General features: G+C 40.0%; 1 protein-coding gene across 13 annotated transcripts in view; it reads right to left on the bottom strand.

The window, feature by feature from the left end:
• Positions 1-3,657: 3,657 nt before the first annotated feature.
• Positions 3,658-19,931, bottom strand: part of LOC115455345 (LIM domain-binding protein 2-like) — a 59,620-nt gene continuing 43,346 nt past the window's right edge. For 2 of the 13 annotated variants that reach the window (XM_037443331.1, XM_037443330.1), the window contains exons 3-9: positions 11,617-11,692; positions 8,593-8,695; positions 7,775-7,947; positions 6,863-7,063; positions 6,164-6,287; positions 5,752-5,870; positions 3,658-3,880 (exon numbers count right to left, since the gene is read on the bottom strand). In XM_037443331.1, coding sequence (XP_037299228.1) covers positions 3,716-3,880; positions 5,752-5,870; positions 6,164-6,287; positions 6,863-7,063; positions 7,775-7,947; positions 8,593-8,695; positions 11,617-11,692 — 961 coding nt within the window. In that variant the 3' untranslated portion in view covers positions 3,658-3,715. The other 11 variants (XM_037443334.1, XM_037443340.1, XM_037443339.1 and 8 more) reach the window with 11 other exon arrangements.

Below are 19,931 nucleotides of genomic sequence, written 5' to 3'. Positions count from 1 at the left end.
AGGTGTGCGATATGTAAATCCGACGAAATTAATTATATTTGAATCTGAATGTTGATGTATTTGTAACAAATATGATATATATATTTTTTTGCATTTCTCTATATGTACTTTAATTATACCAAATCTCACTCCTACGTGCGCGCAATGTGCTAAAAGGGATTCAGTTTTATCCTCGCGTATTAATATTTGATATATAGATACCGATTAACATAATGAATAATCGTCCTTTTGAAGTCCTCGCTTACGTAGTTGTGGTACGATACTACTGCCGCGCCTCGGATTCAACGGGAAGGGATATTTTTTTTATCAATATCAGTCTATCAGTGTAACATGAGATGACGCAGGAAAAGTGGCACGCAATAATTGTGTTGTTAGTTGCTGCTGTTGCTGTTGCGATCATGGTACTATCCACAATGCTCTGTGTCAGCCAATGCCGTTTTACAAATAGACGCGTCATAGACTAACAAAGTGGCACATAAAAACAACGCCATATTTAGTATAGTCACATACCCGTACAGTCTTAGCAGCTCGCATTGATACGGCCTGATTGAGCCCGAGTAGGCCCGAGCGTCGACCGCCCCGTCGCCACGACAATCGAATAAAATGCATTTATTATTTAAATAAGTTACATAGTGTATACTCATTACTAACGTATGAAATGAAACGTTTTTTCATTCACAATTGGAGTATAATTTGTACATCGTCTAAAAACACATGAAGGCATTTTATTTATAAAAATATAAAAAGTTAGTAACCCGTTACCCGACTAGCCGCGACAGTGGTTGGAGGTTGACTAAGTGAATGTCGGGCAATTACCTTGTAGTACGAGATCCCACTGCAGAATTAGTGCACTCATCGAGTACATGTTAAAAACTACATTCTTACACATATTTATGCTTAGAAGAATATATATCTACTAGGTTGCCTATTAAAACTTGGCCGCAAATATTTTTAATTAAATTATTGTTAATTGATTTTTCGGAAAACATTTCATTCATTTGTTTTTCAAATAAAATAGCGTCCACTTCATGACAATACACATAAAGACCCTGAAAACCACGGTTGCCGTTGCGCACTTGGCCGCACCTCTTCGCAGCCAGGTGTAAGCAGGTATGACTATGATACATTTACTCGTTCATAATGTATATTTATTAGCTATACATCAAATTAAAGTTGAATTTTTTAAGTTGATCATGATACACGGTTGCCTAATTAAATCTAGCCGCAAATAAGGGTTGCCGACTCTTAAAAATGATAAATATTGAAGGTAGAGTGGAAGAGAGCTAGCGCGTAATATTACCAGTCAGAAAAGGATAGCGAGTACTAGCTGTACGACACTTTTGAGCCATTGCGCATACGCCTGACGATCGTGTTCTCAACCACCAGTTAAAACAATAGTAGATACAACTTAATAAATACTCCAAAAAAGTCTTCTCAAAATGATAAATGTAAAAATTACCACAATAAATTACTATCCATTAAAAATAAAATTAGGGTTACTCACGTAAAATAAAATTTTATTGTGCAAGTACTGTTTGAGTAAATATTATATTTTATTCAAGTATTCAATAACTTATTACATATAAATGAAGCATTTAAGTAACTCAAAAATTTAATTTAATTTTATATCATAACTATAACCTACATTATTTTTAAGTTCAATTGAAATTTTACTTACGGTTTGTGTTTTGCAGAAATCTCCGAATTCTTCTGTATCTTTATGCTTTAAAACTGTAATTTTTTTAAGACACGCTGTATGATATCCAAAGTCATAGGTAGATTCAATTGTTAATATAATATAATTGTATTTATATTTTTTTTTACGACGAAATAATAACATTAGCAAACACTTTTTGAATGATGCATCATCAAAGTCAAGTACATTGCATTTTTCTCACACAGAAAACACGCCTTCATCTTCATGAATTTTATTCGAAGTTTAATAACCCATTTAGCATCGGAATGTTTGCCGGCAAACATGACAGCTACATGACGTGTGTCACGGGAATATAACCTTATTATGTACTACATGCTATGTATGTTATCCTTTTCTGACTGGTAATATAACGCGCTAGCTCTCTTTCACTCTACCTTCAATATTTATCATATTTTAAGAGTCGGCAACCCTTATTTGCGGCCAGATTTAATTAGGCAACCGTGTATCATGATCAACAGAAAAAATTCAGCTTTAATTTGATGTATAGCTAATAAATATACATTATGAACGAGTAAATGTATCATAGTCATACCTGTTTACACCTGGCTGCGAAGAGGTGCGGCCAAGTGCGCAACGGCAACCGTGGTTTTTCAGAGTCTTTATGTGTATTGTCATGAAGTGGACGATATTTTATTTGAAAAACAAATGAATGAAATGTTTTCCAAAAATCAATTAACAATAATTTAATTAAAAATATTTGCGGCCAAGTTTTAATAGGCAACCTAGTAGATATATATTCTTCTAAGCATAAATATGTGTAAGAATGTAGTTTTTAACATATACTCGATGAGCGCACTAATTCTGCAGCGGGATCTTAGACTATTGCTTTTGTCTTGCCAGTATTGAGCTCGGACAACGTATCTATGTAATAATAACATCTGAGGTGTCAAGCAGTCTTCGTATTCCCCCGTATATCTGTCTCGCTCAATAGTTTTTGTTGACATAAAACAGCACACGGTGCCGCTGCTCGGACGGCGATTTCGTCGCTTGGGTCTTAGGGTACTCCCCCTAGCAAAGCGGCGCGCTTATTTAATTTTTGGCAGCTATCTACTCGTAATTTAAAATGCATATAAAAACAATTAGACATCATAATATCTTTATAATATATTACCTAATGTAGATAGTCTGTAATTTCATAACAAAAAGGTCATTAAATAATTATTGATTCTGTGCATCTCCTAAAGTATCTTCATTATAATTTGCAACCGATATTATTAAATACACAATTTAAAAGGAATATTTAGGTAGTACCTATATAATTTGCAAAAAGATCAAAATGTTTTTTTTTTTAAATAAATTATTCGTAAACCTGCATATTCCCGCCGTAAATGCATGGAACGAATGCTAAGGTCGTTTGCTCGAGAGAGTAGAATGTACAAGGTAGTACATCCATAATTCCTTTTTTATCCATAGTAATATTATAAAGACAATAATGATTTCTTAATATGTTTACGCGAATGTTAGACATTAAAATTAAACTATTTTTCGTATTTTACATACACCAGTTTTTATATTTATTAATATTTATAATTTATAATGTAGGTACATATTGTAACTTTCACTTTGCGGATGACCAACACCTCAGACTGCCCCGTGACTACGAAGGCTGCAGTCTTCGAAACATCGGGAGAAAATTATAATATAAAAATAAAATCCGCGATAAAATCCGTAAAACACCTAGTTTAATTTTAAAGACGACAAGTTTATGTGTTTCAAGATGTGTCTGGAACTAATAAACTGATTTCGAAAAAACTTTCACTAATAAGAACCTACATTATTCTTGAGTGCTAAAGGCTACTTTTATTGCGATAACCTCAAAAACTACTAACGGATTTCGATTAAACTTGGGATAGTTCACCCCTGAGAAAGACCTACGTTTTGTTACTGATAAATCCACGCGATCGGAGCCGCTTCGCAAAGCAACAAATAAAACAATCATGTATAATTTATCCGTAAAGGCCTATATTTATTTATTTATATATTCTGTGGAGAGTGGTGTCAGTGCGTGCCGGGCGGCGTCTTGGCGGGCGAGGCGGGCGGCGGCGCGCTCCACTCCACGCCGTCGCCTTCGTACTGCGTGTTCTCGAGCCGCGTGATCAGCCGCTCGTCCTCGTCGCCGAACTCGCCGCCCATAAGCGACGGCTCGCCCACCACCATCACGTCCTGGGGACAACGTATACATGATAATAAAAGATCTTTTTTTATTTATTTAAAGGCTTTGTCGCTCAGCGACTATATCGCCTAATAAAAGAACTTTGGATATATACAATGACTTTAACTTAAAACTAGCTTATATATTGCTTTAGCTCTATCGGACAGTGGATCGGCGAGAATAGTGTTGCATAATCCAATATCGTATGATTTGATTAGGACATTATTTCTGGTTACTTCATTTCGGACGCACTCCATCAAGATATGATACACATCGTCTATTACTCCACAGTCATTACAATTTGGCGATAAAACTTTTTTCATTAAAAAAGAAAACTTATTCGATGGAATGTGTCCGGAACGCAACTTTAGAGCTATGGTAATCAAGTTCTTATTCAGATCACAATTAATCCACGGAACTCTAGAGATCTCTGGTTGGATAGTTCGATACCAAATTCCTTTTTCTCTAGACCTTTTATCAAAATACTCTTGCCACAATTCAAAACATCGTCTTTTAGCAATCTTAAAATAATCTGAGTAAAGTGGCATAATATCAAAGGGAACTCCATCAACACATGCTTGTTTGGCTAGTCTATCGACATTATCATTATCTTCCAAGTGAATATGAGACGGGATCCATTGAAGGCATACAGTTTTTGAAGATTGAAGTTTCAAAATTGTTTCATATATCGCGTAGGCTATCGGAATACCTCGCACATGAGAGGTGAGCCGAGCCAAATGTTGCAATGCGGATTTAGATAAATAATAAAAAAATAAAAGATTTTAAGTTTGCAATTATTGTATAAATGATAATTTATATGTGATTTCTATTATCTGTTATACAAAAAAATATTTAGCCAATAGTGTTGTATACACCTGTAAAGATTTGTCATCTAGTATAAGTACCTTATATTGTGGATTTCATTTGTATTTTTCTGTGATAAATCGTTGGTGTGTCTATTATTAAATAAATAAATAACTCGGTACTCAGTTACGTTCCATGTTAAAGTTTAAGACTGGCTTGCACAACGACTTAACATGTTCAAAACTTCGTGCTGTCACTGTCTTTCATTAAGAGTTGAGGAAGGCATCAGTATGATTAAAACATTAGTGAGAGGTTGTGCAAGCCAGCCTAAGACGAGAGCAAAGTTAGATTCACTTTTCTATTCAGTTCGCTTGATGGTAAGCGAAAAGAACAATAACTAGTAGCAACCCAACACGGAACTTGAATTACAAAGTACAAATGAATCCACTCCGCTCGTCGCCTTGAGACGTAAAATTAAGCTTCGAAATGCCCAATTAAGCTGGCTACAATGTCCTTCAAACCGGAACATAGCAGCGCATGACGGCAGAAATAGACATTACAGTGATGTCCTACCAGGTCGGCCCCTAGCATACGATAGATCTAAACGTAGTTTGTGGCATACGGCTTGACTCATTGCTAGAACATGCTCTCCTACTGGAAGCTACGGAAACGGAACCACTCCTTATCAAATTACAAACGCTCGCAAGGGCACATCGGTAGAACGGTAATTATTAGATATAGCACGGTAAATTCCACTTATATCTGTGCCATTGTGTTTGTTTTTTGGATTGTGAACTTCTTGCCGAGGTGCGGTTTGAAACGCCTTATCCACGTATAAATTTATGGTTTGACGAGATGTAACGCGTAGTTTTGTCATAAATTTAAAACTGAGTTTAGAGTAGCAAGTTCTTCCGGCAATTTATTGCATAAGAACTTCCAGATGCATTCAAACTAGAAAGTGTTTCCGTAGAAAAAATCGAATGCGGATTTTGCAAGTTTTCTTGCTAATCTAAACTTGAGAGCGAAGGTTTAATGTATTTATTAAGATAGTGTGTATTGTGCAGGCATGGTGGTGTACCTGCGAGGCGAGGCTGAAGTTGGGTCCGGGGGAGCGCTTCTTGGCGGGCGCGGGGGGCGCGGCGTTGGCGCCGGCGCTGCCCTTGCGCTTGCGCCGCTTGCTCGCCGGCCGTTGCGACTCTGTCACACAAAACATGCAAATGAATATATGTCAACAAACAATTCAAATTTTTCAATCCGTTGGCTCGTGAAACTGGCTATTTTTAATATTGGACATTCAATTTATTACAAGATCAATATGACACCAATAATATTTAATATTTTGTGAATATTATTGTAAACATAGGACAGTGTTTACTATCTATCTATGCAATAAATATACTAATGCAAAAATGAGTGTAATAAAAAAAATGTATTTTACAGCTTATTTTGTTTATTTTTTGCACAATATGTACTAGGCGATCAGAACTGACCAGGAGGCGCGACCATCCGCTGCCACTTCTGGAAGAGCGTCGTCTTGAGACAGTCGCGCGGCGACAGCGCGTACGCCTTGTGCCGCGACATCAGCTCCTGCATCGGCTCCAGTATCACGCACAACTGCACAACACCACAACATTAGCTCTATCTCTACTGTCCATGATTGGGTTACATTTAAATAATAACTGGGCAATGGATATTATAATATATGCTGCATAGCAAGGCGATATCGTGCGGTAAAATTTAAGATTGATAATTTAATTGCACGATTATTATGAATGAACTTGCTCGTTTCCTAATTTAAATGTGAACGCTCGTGGCAAATTCTTGGAATAGGCCTGATTAAGGCTATTTATGATTGCAAAAACTATTTGTAAATTCCTTTCTGTTTCGGGAACATGCGGCGATTTGTGAATAATTGGTTTAGAAAATCTAAATTATTCCTTATTAAAGTTTATTAGTTGCAAGTTAAAACAATGTGTACTTTAGGAAGAGATGCACAATGCAAAATTAATAAAAGAAACATTATCTGTTAAAACAAATATTACAACCCAAGTAAAATAAAAAAAAAATAACCACATATATTATAGAAATAGAATGTTTAACATTGTTTCTATACGTATTATAAATATTATTAAATTCTAAGAATGCTGTTAGCGCGCAATTTATATGAGGCCGGTGACAGCGTTGCTTACCCTGAGGTAGTTGAGCGTGGAGTTGGTGATGCCCTGGCGCGTGATGTTCTTGGCGAGCTGGTCGAGCGCGGCGTGGTCGGGCGGGTGCACCGCCTGCCGCGGGATCAGCTCCCGGTGCGCGCGCACCGACATGTGCCACGACTTGATGCGCATCAGGTCGTCGAACGTGAACTCCAGGATCAGCCGCCCCTCCGTGCACACCTTCATGAGAGGAAATCAAACTAAAGTACAGTCAAGCCTTTTATTACCAAGACGGTAGGCAAAGATGCAATAGGTGCACACACCGTCTTGCGTATTTCGTCCGGTGATACGACAAGGGACGAGCCTATTGCCATAACAGACACAAATTCCGGACTCCGGGCTGATACTGAGAAACACCCAATATCACTTTGCCCGACCTGGGGATCGAACCTTCACTCTTATAGTTCGATAAGGTGGCAATACATGACCTCTTGGAGAAAGATCACGCGCAGAACCGAAGGCTTTACGTGCTTTCCGAAGCATGGGAGTCTAACACTGCCGACTTCGTGGTAGTTGACGAATTTCATGACAAACAAACCCCATCCTAGGTTTGTGAAATAATTAACGGTGTTTAGATTAAAACGTACTGTATTAGTTGTCGAAAAACTAATTACTAAAATGGAAAACCTTTTGTAGTTGCGCACTCTAACATTTTCGGGTGGTATTTTCTCCCCAAATGATTGTTTTAAATAACTTATTATAATAGGTCATTTCATCCACGAAGACGCGCCCCACCACTTTTTCAGTGGGGGGTTTTGCGGAGTAAGGGGACTGGTCCAAGCCCCAACCTCTACGTTATCCATCGTAGTACTGTACTGTAAGCGTTTAGGGAAAGTAGTGGGGCGCGTCTTCGTGGATGAAATGATGTATGTGTGGCGAGGAGTGGCGTACCTTTGTGAACATGGGTTTCCCGTGGTGCGTGACCATCGTGCAGTGGTCGCAGTCCAGCGTGATGCTGGTGTTGTGGAACGATTCCTTGGGCTGCCGCATCGTGTAGTACAACTCCGACACGCCGCCTTCGTATATGCTGCGGAAGTAGCGCGGTATCAACGTCCTGCCGATTGCTGGAACACATACAAAACCATTTAGTACACTGTTGTGGAACAATTTATGAGTTGACCAGGAAAATAAAACACCTGCTTTGATTCCACCACCACGAAGAAGTTAGTACAATTACCATTTACCACAGCACGAGGTATTTTATTTTTCCTGGTTAGGGCTAAGCCTTCTGTGTTTGTGGAACGCTATAGAACTCTTTAAGTATAAAGGAACAGGTATCTTCACTTTCCATCTGGTATGAATATGGTCAAACGCCTTGTTACAAAAAAAACACTTCTGGGGGTAACTCTTATAAAGGCCTGTTTGGACTACGGTTTTGTATATCTGCCGTCTAAGATTTGACCTTGTACAGCTAATGAAACAATCAATCTGATAATATTAGTACAATAATTTATTGTCGATCAACAATGGTTGCCAGATTTGTGTCGACCTGTTTCACTGAAGCAATGGAATACGATTGTAGATTTTTTTTTTAATTTGTTGCATTTTTTAGTAGTAAGAGATACCACCAGGTGACTCACTTAATAAAAAATCAATTTGCAAAGTACCAGGACGACATAAATACAAGAAGGAATTACTCTATTGCGCCGTTTAAATGATAACAATCATTCCGCTAAGTACCAGTACGACATAAATGCAAGAGTACTCACTGTATCTTTTGGGTCCATCTTCGAGACAAAAGGCGAGCGTTAACGTGGCGTCGTCCTCGAAAAACTCCGTCGCGAAGGCGTCCCACCACAAATTGTCAGAGTCCTGTAACATTACCACGTAACAGCATTAATACACTGGGTATGTCATAAGCCACTATCCGCTGCAAGTGCATACACACATACATATATCTATACTATTATATAAAGCTGAAGAGTTTGTTTGTTTGTTTGAACGCGCTAATCTCAGGAACTACAAGTCCAAATTGAAAAATTATTTTTGCGTTGGATAGCCCTTTGTTCGTGGAGTGCTATAGGCTATATATCATCACGCTATACCCAATAGGAGCGGAGCAGTAATGGCTAATCTCAAGAACTACCGGTCCAAACTGAAAAATTCTTTTTGCGTTGGATAGCTCTTTGTTCGTGGAGTGCTATAGGCTATATATCATCACGCTATACCTAATTTTATTATAAGAGCACACCAAAGTGATCCCATTCCACCTAATGGTGAATGGAATGGGCTCCAATTGCATGTCGACTGACGAGAGATGATTATCCCTATGTAATGCCGGCCTGTTGGAACCGGATACACACAGGCTGATCCCGGAACCCAACACACTTACGTGAGCCGTTATGGCGGGTTTTAACACCTTATGGTGGTGGCTATCTGGGCGGATATAAAATGTATCCTACCACCAGGAAAACATGACCGATCGCCATATTGAGCACGGATTTCCATCACACACTAGCCCTTCTTTATCCAGTCAGTATATTACTACTTTAAATTTCCCCTAAAATGAGTCGGTAGCGTAGTTCTGCGTGGTATGACCCGGTTCTGAGATGGGGTTCAAATGTCGGATCTTCCATATTGATATTGGGTTTTTTCTGCTCAGTATCAACCCGGAGTGTGGAATTTACGCTCAAAATGGCGATAAGAGATAAGGAAGTTGACGTGTTAAGACTTAAAGGCTGTGTTTTGTCAATTTTTGACGACTAAGTCCGAGTATTTCGCTTTGAGTGATATTGAAGCTGTATTAACTGAGCTTCAACCATGCACCGTTTTGGAATTTATTGTTCTGTATGATGAAGCTACTGTTTTTATTAAAGCATGTAAAGCCGTAGGTGCGGCGCCTGATCTCTCTCCGGACATGTTGGGTTGCCGTCTCACCGAACTATGAGAGTGAAGGAACAGAGAGTGCACCTGTGTGTTGCACACACTTGTGCACTATAATATCTCCTGCGTAGATAGCGACTTAAGACTTAATCCGTCTTATTGCAAAAAGCGAAATAAACCTTAGCTTAAACCTGTACTAACAAAACCAGGCTTATCTGGGAAACCACGGTTTAAATTTGTCCATATTACAAAACTCATAAAAACCGTAGACTTCTTAGTACCGCCATTTGAACCATGGCCTATATATAAACCACAAATAATTACAAACAACATTCGTTCAATACGACATCATTCAATCGCAACGTTCAATATACCCAAAAAAGATAACCTTTTCATACAATGTTAATGATTAAATAATATTTAGGAGTATAAAAAATATTCAGACTTGGTTATTTTGCTCCAAGATCAATAATAGTTGTAACTTCGATTGCAATTTTGACTAATGTTGTATTAGCTGGTAATACATCGAAATGCGTGTTACGAAACGTAAGCTTCCCGCGCATTATATGAAACCTTAACATTAAAAGAAAACTATTGCGGTGACTATTGCAAATACTTTGAAATTTATTATCAGTGTCTTATTGTATAGAACAATTGACTCCTCGTATTATAGTGATGGATCAACGAAAGAAAAAAAAGATCTGAAAATTGGAGTACTGAGTCGAGTCTATTGAGTAGGCGTGGCGTTTCCAGTAGCTCAACGGCTTCAATATCCTCAATATCGACTGAATCTACCACGTTAATATCCATTTTCGATAAAAAATAACACGAGACAACGAAACAGACGCCAATTTCAGAGATAATCTGCCAAATGATTTGAAATTTGATTTGACATTTACGATTTAGACCATCGTCAAACTAGGGGCCGCCGAGGTTTAGGATTAGACCATCAAATAGTCCATGGTTTATCGTTAAACCACTTTTTGTAATACCATTTTTATATAAACCGTAATTTGCATAGGTTTAAACCAGAGTTTTTAGTTAAACCTTGTTTTGTAATAAGGCGGAATGTGTTTCCGTGGGAATTCAATCCGTAACGTATATTTTAGGAGTTTAGTGCATCATCATAATCTTAGCAAAAATTTGCTTCAAACGCTTCTAGAATTACATATTAGAGAATACTACAACAAAATTCATTCTTTGCTGATCGAAAAATCTTAGAATACTCTTAGCACTAGCATTTAAATGTAATTTAATTAAAGGTGATTTCATACATGAAGACGCGTCCCACTAATTTTGAGCGCGGGTGTCGCGGGGTAAGGGGACTGATACAAGCCTCAGCCTCGACGCTATCCATCGTAGTGTGCGTGTGCAACTGATGCTGCTCACGCACACTAAGAGATTAGAGAAAGTAGAGGGGCGCGTCTTCATGGATGAAACTATCTATATTCTAAGAAAAATACAATGGGTAATAATTTGTACACGTTGTACAAATGTTTGTTTTACCTTAAATAAAAATAGATTGATAGATAGCCTAGTTGGTTGTGGAACGGACTGCCGAGACGAATGTCCGCAGGTTCAAATCCCAAGGGCATACACGTCTTACCTTACTAAAATTATGTATGTATCTTTTGCGAATTATCGCTGGCTTTAACGATGAAGGAAAACATCGTGAGGAAACCTGCATACCTGAGAAGTTCGCTATAGGAATTTTGAGGATGTGTGTAGTCTACCAATCCGCACTAAGCCAGCGTGGTGGACTAAGGCTTAATTCCTCTCAGTAGTACTCCTCTACTACTAGTAGAGGAGGCCCGTGCCCAGCAGTGGGACGGTATATAATACAGGGCTGGTGATGATGAAATAAAAATTTAAAAAAAACTAAGGAGGTATTTTTAGTGTCAAGTCCTTACCTCTGTCCTCTGTTGTAGTCTTTTGTTGAGCTCATATACTCTGTAGTCGGGCTGACCGAAATATGGCGCGTGCCGCCTGCAAATAACGAAACAAATTTTTTAATATATACAAACATGATTCAACGTTATTTGCACCTAGGTGTAAACGCGAGACTCTGGATACATGTCGCGTAAATGAGTAGGCATTTCAAGTGGCATTCCGGGATCAGCCGACGTATACCGGCATAATTGTATCGACTGCCGAGGGGTAATCATCTCTCTTCAGTGGACCGTCTATTGGACGCCCACTTACTATCATGTGCCATGCCTATTGTAATCAAATCAAACAGCTCATGCGATAGGACCCTTTCATTTAATTTTATCCGTGGTGCTTTATAACTAGCTTATCTAGTTGTAAACGTCCCTATCCTTGAGGTTAAATCGCCTCCTTACATCACGATTTTGTCACCCGCATTGCTCTGGAAGGGAGTGGACAATTAATATTTCCAACTCCTCCCTATCTTTCTATTTGATTAATTTCGTTGCGGGATAATGACAGATTAGTTTTCCCTGAGATTCGCCGAGTTTCACTGCTCGGTGTAAAATGCGTGCCACTGCTGACCCTGGCTTACAGGAGTTGTAGTGGTGGGTGTGAGGGCGGGAAAGTCTCTAGGTGTAAACGCGAGACTCTGGATACATGTCGCGTAAATGAGTAGGCATTTCAAGTGGCATTCCGGGCTCAGCCTGTGTATACCGGCATAATTATATCGACTGCCGAGGGGTAATCTCTCGGCAGTGGACAATCTATTGGACACCCACTTACTATCATGTGCGGGGTCATGTTGATTATAAGAAATACTCCATTTTTGCTGTTAATCCTAAGTTAGCCATTAGGATCGTAGTATATTAAACTTGGCCTGCAATCAGCACACGTGAAGATTTACCCGATTTGAAGAGTATTGTAGTCAAGATTAAGCAGCATTAAGTATTGTAGTCAATATAAACAGCATCCACGACAGATGTTGTGCTCTTAAAATGAGAATAAATCCTAGAACACCAACAGCGCCACCTACCGGATCCAATTTTGAATCTAAATAGGTTCCCAAACTTTTTTCTCATAGACCCTTTTCAAAATGTTACTGGTTCCGGTGGATCTTCTGATTTTAGTTTTCACAGAGGAAGTGCATTACAACTTCCACCCAGCCATCGCCGGGAGGCGTCTGAACAGTTATGTTGGGGCCACCGTGCCTTACGACACCTATCAATATTATTTGCCTACATTGATAGGCGCAGTCAAGCCAACATTTTAGTACTTTACTATCAAACCAGATACATAATGATTTCTTATGTTTACGCGAATGTTAGACATTAAAATTCAACAACTTTTCGGATTTTACTGCGGTTTTAATATTTTGGTTTTCTCCCGACGCTTCGAAGACTTTGCAGCCTTCATAGTCACGGGGGGGGACTGAACCACTGACCATGAAGGCTGCAAAGTCTTCAAATCGTCGGGAGAAAACTGAAATATAAAAAAACCGAGATAAATCCGAAAAGTAGTTTAATTTTAAAACCAGATACATTTTCGTGGACTCTTACGAATTGTGGAAACCCACTTATCACGCCAACGTAGACCTCCTTCAAGTCTCCCCTAGACCACTTTGGGACTCAATGATCCAAATCATCCAGAGAACCACCCGAAAACACATAAAAATATTTCATCAAAAGTAATCCAATGTTTTTGGAGGAGTGACATATAGACGTACAGAAGATTTTTTTTTTTTTATATTTATCCAATAAAAACAGCTGTCTTCTAAATTCACATTTGTCAAATGCGCGAAATTAAAATAGTCGTAAAGTTTGATGCAATGTTCCAATTTTGGACGTAATTTTCATTTTGTTTTCGTAAGAAGTTTCTACTATGCATTAGAAAACTTAAAAAAGATGAGTTAAATCAGTTAAGTCGTTCTCAAGTCATGGCGTGTTCAAGGAAATAGATATTCTTATTAATATACGTATTGCGGACGTTCTTGTGCATAATTCCTAGATTGAGAAATAATTTATGCTAGTTTCGATGACAATCTAAGCAGGAATGACTCGGCTCCTGGGCATGTGAAGTTTTTAATTCCTAGCAGTTTACTGTTGGTAGGTCTCTCATATGTGGGAGTCCGCCTGGGTAGGTATCTCCGCAATGTCTATTTCTGCCGCCAAGCGGCAGTGTGTAGTCACTGTTGTGTTCCGGTTTGAAGGGCATTGTAGCCAGTGTAACTACTGGACGTAATAAGACTTAAATGTCTCAGGATGGCGAGCGCAGTGGAATACCAAACAATACATTGTAATTCAAGGTGTTGGATGGTGTTTCTACTGTTCATGGGCCGTCGTATCGCTTACTGTTAGGCGAACGGATACCTCGTTTCATCATTCAAAGCAATAAAAAGAAATGCGTACATGAAATTATAACAACACTGCTCTTACTAAAGGTAAAATAAACAACATCACTGCAGTAAGAAAAAAAAGACAAATTACAAATTGCTAAGTTAACTCGCTCTTCGTTATTCCTGAACCAAGTTCGAACAATTTCGATGTTACGCGGGCGGGTCGTGGACTTGTTAATTAAAAAAACAAATTCATCAAATGAAACCATATCGCGGATGTTTTGTTTTGCAGCTTCGGTAGCAGTGAACACTGAGGAAACGGCAGGCGTCTGATAAACAGCAGAGGGAGCTTGTAAGAGGAAGTCAGAGCCGATAGAACAGTAGACATTATTGGGAGTTCAGTGTTTTGTACTGAACAGGACTATAATGGAAAGGAAATAAATTGGCTTGAGAGGACTCGAAAATGTAAATACACAAATAAAATTAATAAAATAATGAAACAGAACTTATGAAGACGTTGTTGAAATGAAAATGGCTAGGAATCATATCGATGAAGTACCAGGCATTCATAACTCTGTTAGAGTTTACCTGAAGTAAGGATCCGGTATCGGGTGGTAGATCGGCGGCGGCGGCGGCGCGTACTCATGGTACTGTATATGCGGCGGATGCGAGGGGTGGTGCGGCGAGAGGTGATGGCCGTAGTCGCGGTACTCGCCCTCGCCGCCGAGCGAGCCCAGCGCCACCGGCATGTAGGCCACTTTGTCACCGCGCCATCGGGCCTCGCGCTAGTAGTAAACTGATGTTCCAATTTCGAAATCTTCTTTTAATTTATGCACTCCTGGCACTTTTGTGTCGTGACGTGGCAATTATTCAAATTCCGTATGGTTCAAAATTGTTTGAAAAACCAACTCCGAGTAATTTGTAAAATACGGTACAATACGTATGCACCTTCTTCACTTTTTTAATTATAACAATTAAAATATATTCACTAATTAAATACTTTTCAATATAATAACACAATAATATAAATAATCTATTCGCCTAAAATCTAACTTTGGACACTTTGGTTTGACACACCACGACGCGGTCCACGTAGCGACTGCGAACAAATCAATATTTCACATGCGAATCGGCTGAAAATGTCGAAAGTATAAAAAATATCGAAACTACAATCCACTAATTGTAGAAAGTCAATTAAATACTATGCACGTTCACTACAAATATTCGTCTATCGGACGCGTCACGAACGCCACTGATAAAAAGCATTTCGAATTTTTCGCGCGGGAAGTGTCGTCGGCGCGGATGCAGAGTGCCGTAAGTGCGTTATATACTTAACAATGGCACGCCGTTTTCGCCGCTATCCCGCAGCGTTAGAGGCGATAAGGGTGTATACCGGCGCCGTGCGGCGGCTGAGCTGGCAACAGCGCGTCAGCTGGCCGCGCTAGTACCGAGGCGCGTTCGAAAAGGTCAACATCGGTTACATTTTTTTCACACACAGAGGTATCCACCGGCTATTTTCGTTGGCTTTGTTTGTTTTTTTCATCATTGACATATTGATTTTTTCCAATTCGAAAAGCGAACATCAACGAATGATCATTTAGTTTAACACTGTGCAGTGTTTCTATGCGACAATATCCGGTGATTTGTAATAAAATTAAAATCCAATTAATCGATTCACTTTGTTTTCGTCAATAAATCAAACGGTGCCCGGTTCGAAATTCACACGGCTGCCGCTGTTTAATGCGCCGATGAATTTTAATGCCACCGCGGCGAACACAAGTTTCACACGAATTTAATCATCGACCGGCGGCTCATTAACATGAAATGTTCATAAAAATAAATTTATGTTCACTGACGAAAAATTACATATTTATCATAATAATAAAAATGGCCATTGTTTTCGCGTCGCGTCGCGGCAAGGCTGCGGAACGCACGCGACGTTGCCGCTCAGTGCAGGCGCGCGCCACACTTTTTACTGTTTCTTAGCACATAGAGCGGCTCATTACTCGGGCACGCACACACAAGCGCACAGTGATATTGTTATGTGCGCGCCGTGCTGTGTAGTGTGTACACGGTACACTGTACGGAGGCGGCTCTATGTGCACACAGCTTCACTACTACGTACACAAATCAAAAATGTCTATCTTTTTTTCTATAAATAACGAGACACGTTCGAATTTCGAACTTGCCTACGTCTCTATGACGCGCGACGTGAGAAACGCGTAATATTCTATTGTTATTTTACAATAATTAATTATTCATTGCTGGTCGCAAATAATGTAATAAAAATTGAAACACAAATCATTTGCAAATTAAATGAATCCGTTCGGTACAAAATTGTAATTAACATAGAAACTCCTTTTTTAACCGAGAACGTAATTGGCCCAACATGGCTACGAAACGTGCAAACGCACAAAATCTTATAAGAATGGTAAAATACAAAATGAACCACGACAACACTACAGTGTCACAATCGCACCGCGAATCTCACAATGCGAGATCGCACCACCTTGAGTTACATCCTTATCACAGATCCACTGATAACAGTCCAAACAAACGCGCGCACAACAAACCGATAGCGCGCTGTTGAAACAATATAACAAATGGGAGACGTGTAAAAAATCGCGAGCCCGACGTGCTGCCAGCCTGCCGCGCCGTCACTCAAGGAATGTGTGTCACGACGAAGAGTCAACGACACCGCACAGCTCTAGCGTGGTGCGGCCACACGTAAACACTGACGGCACGTGCGCCGAGGGAAAACTACTGAAAATCGAGAACGATCCGCGGACACCTGACCTCGAATCGATTCGTGCCGCACATCGACTAAAATCGGACAACAATCGGGAAACTATCGCCTCTCGCATCCCTACCGGTCGCGCTCTATCGATTCCAAATTCGAAATTGCAGTTCGAAATGAGAACGAGCCGGCGCGACGGAGCGTGCACTGCACCTATGTAATACAATACATAGAAGTGTGCCGCGCTGTGACGAGTGACGGACTGTCACGCGGTCGGCCAACTTCGGCCGTGTACGGGCGCACTCGGCGCGGCCGCGGCGCGCTCGGCGGTATTACACGATTAGATTATGTCAGCGTGATTAATAGCGGGGAGCGGGTGTTGCGATAGGTCAATCACATCTGTGCGGATGCGACGTCGGGCAGGCGCGGCGGTGCGGTGGTGGCGCGGCCGATCGACGCGGCGAGGTCGCGGCCGGTGCAGCGGCACCAGCGGCGGCCGGAGGCGACGTCGCTACAGCGAACTGTGCTCCAAGGTCATGTGTGGACCATGGCCAGAATGGTGCAGGAAAAGTTTCCGACATAACTCTTCCTAATGAATAACAATCGACTACTGAACTCGTGGAGGACTTCGAAACAATGGACACAATGCGCTCGGTCATTTTCCCGAGATATGGCTAACTTCCTTAAAGAACTTCGGGGGGTTAGAGACTCCGACGCAGCATAGCGTACTCGTATTGAATTAGATTTACTTCTATACCTTCAATAATATTTAAAGGTCGAGAATAAATAGTTACAATCCTGACGACAATGTAGTATTAGCCAGCACCGGCTCTGTATCAGCAGGTTATCAAACCGTTCAAATGAGAAGCTGGCACCATACGTGGTGAGAAACCATAATGGCCTATAGCGACTCGCGTCTACGATTACCTGGTATACGCACCCAGCAACACAAACCAGCGTTGTGGCGACAGTCGAGGGTCACCAACACCATGTGTCTCGTTGACTGAACCTTAGTTAATAGACACTAGTGGCGAAATTGAAATTTTTCGAAAAGGAACCCGACACAACACATAATAATAAATAATAATAATATCAGCCCTGTATTATATACTTGCCCACTGCTGAGCACGGGCCTCCTCTACTACTGAGAGGGATTAGGCCTTAGTCCACCACGCTGGCCTAGTGCGGATTGGTAGACTTCACACACCTTCGAAATTCCTATAGAGAACTTCTCAGATGTGCAGGTTTCCTCACGATGTCTTCCTTCACCGTTAAAGCGAATGATAAATTCACAAAGAATACACACATGATTTTTAGAAAAGTCAGAGGTGTGTGCCCTTGGGATTTGAACCTGCGGACATTCGTCTTGGCAGTCCGTTCCACACCCAACTAGGCTATCGCCGCTTCGATATACACAACATGTAGGTAATAATATCCATAAATGCGGTCTGCAAATCATTCTAATGATAATGAAATTCTACATACATGTTCAGTATCAGCCCGGAGTCTGGAATTCGTGCCCGATATGGCGATAGGCTCGCCCCCTATCACATCATGGGACGGAACACACTTGGCGAAAAGTGGGTGCGCTGGTTGCGCCTCTGTATACCCCTTTGGGGATAAGAGCGTGATGGGTTTTTGTTTTATAATAAATACTATATAAGGGAAACCGACAGGAATCGGGTTATTTGGAGCCTTTACCATTTGACACCGAAGTTAAAAAAAAAAATATTATTAATTCCTCTTAATTACGTAGCTTAGTTGGTGGTTAAAGACAGCATGTAGGCTGGGAAAGCTGAAGTTTTTGTTGCCATTAAAGGTGTCCTCAGATCCAAGTCTACTGGAGATACAGTGGCGAGCGTGAGGTCGAGATAATCTATCACTACATAGTATAAACAAAGTCGCTTTCTCTGTCCCTATGTCCCTTTGTATGCTTAAATCTTTAAAACTACGCAACGGATTTTGATGCGTTTTTTTTTAATAGATAGAGTGATTCAAGAGGAAGGTTTTATGTATATTAACATCCATTAAATAGTGGAGAAATACTGTTATTTTGTTATGTTATACCTGTGCGAAGCCAGAGCGGGCCGCTAGTACATTAAAATCTAGTGTAGGAAGACGGTGCACTTATTGCTAATATTTTTTAACTGACACGGCAACGAGATCCCACTACACCTGATGGTAAGTGTAGTGTGGTCCAATAGAGTCGACTTACTAGAGATGATTACCCCTCGACAGTCGACACAATTATGTCGGCCTGTAATCGGATATACACAGGCTGATCCCGGAACGCGACACACTTACGTGGGCCACTATGACGGGATTTAAGATCTTGTGTAAGGTGGTCGCTATCCGGGCGGATATAAAATATATATCACCAGCTTGTATGCAATTATTGTTAGCGATTGAATCAGTCAAAATGTCAAATGAAATATACTTCTTATGCGTGAAAAGTTTTTCCAGGATAAAAGTCTTGCTTTATGTTTTCCCGGGATAAAAATTAGCATATAAGAATCAGGAGTAATACAGCTTCTTATTAGTGAAAATACATTCAAAATCGGTTTAGTAGTTTCTGAAATTAGCACGTTCAAACAAACAAGCAAAATCTACGCCATTATATATTAGTATAGATTAATTCAAACCACAATTTGACATAACAGAGTACACATATCTTAATCAACACTATAGATTTTAAATAAATTAATTAAATTTGATTAAAACAAGAACTTTAAAATCGAAATCGCGAAAAGAGATTTGTTACTTACAACATTATCAAACCAGAGGTACGAAATGTAAAACCAGCGAAATGTCACATAACCTAACCTCACACTAATCTTACTTATTTATGCGCCATTTTCAATCTCAATCCCTTTTATCGATCTATCTAAAAATTGACCATTGGGAACAAAGATTTTTTTGACATTACAATTGAGTTATTTCGATTGGTTCATTCTCGGAATCGGATTGAAGATTGAGATTTGGATCGTTCATTCAAATCGACAATGTCTTGTAAAGGTATGAATTCGACTAGAGATCTTAAGCTGAAATGAATCTTTGTTTATGCAAGCGTTTGTCTCAGTGCTGAATTGGAACCTGCGGCCTCACGTTACGGTCCGTCGCCTGCTACGCCATAGACGCTGTACAATACGTCATACGTTAAATGATCACTTGAATGTTGTGGCTGGGTGCATTCAACAATTGTTTTTAATTAATACTAATATATACAT

The sequence above is a fragment of the Manduca sexta genome, chromosome 26, assembly GCF_014839805.1.
Source record: "Manduca sexta isolate Smith_Timp_Sample1 chromosome 26, JHU_Msex_v1.0, whole genome shotgun sequence".
NCBI lineage: Eukaryota > Metazoa > Arthropoda > Insecta > Lepidoptera > Sphingidae > Manduca > Manduca sexta.
This window is presented reverse-complemented; position numbering and strand designations above follow the sequence as displayed.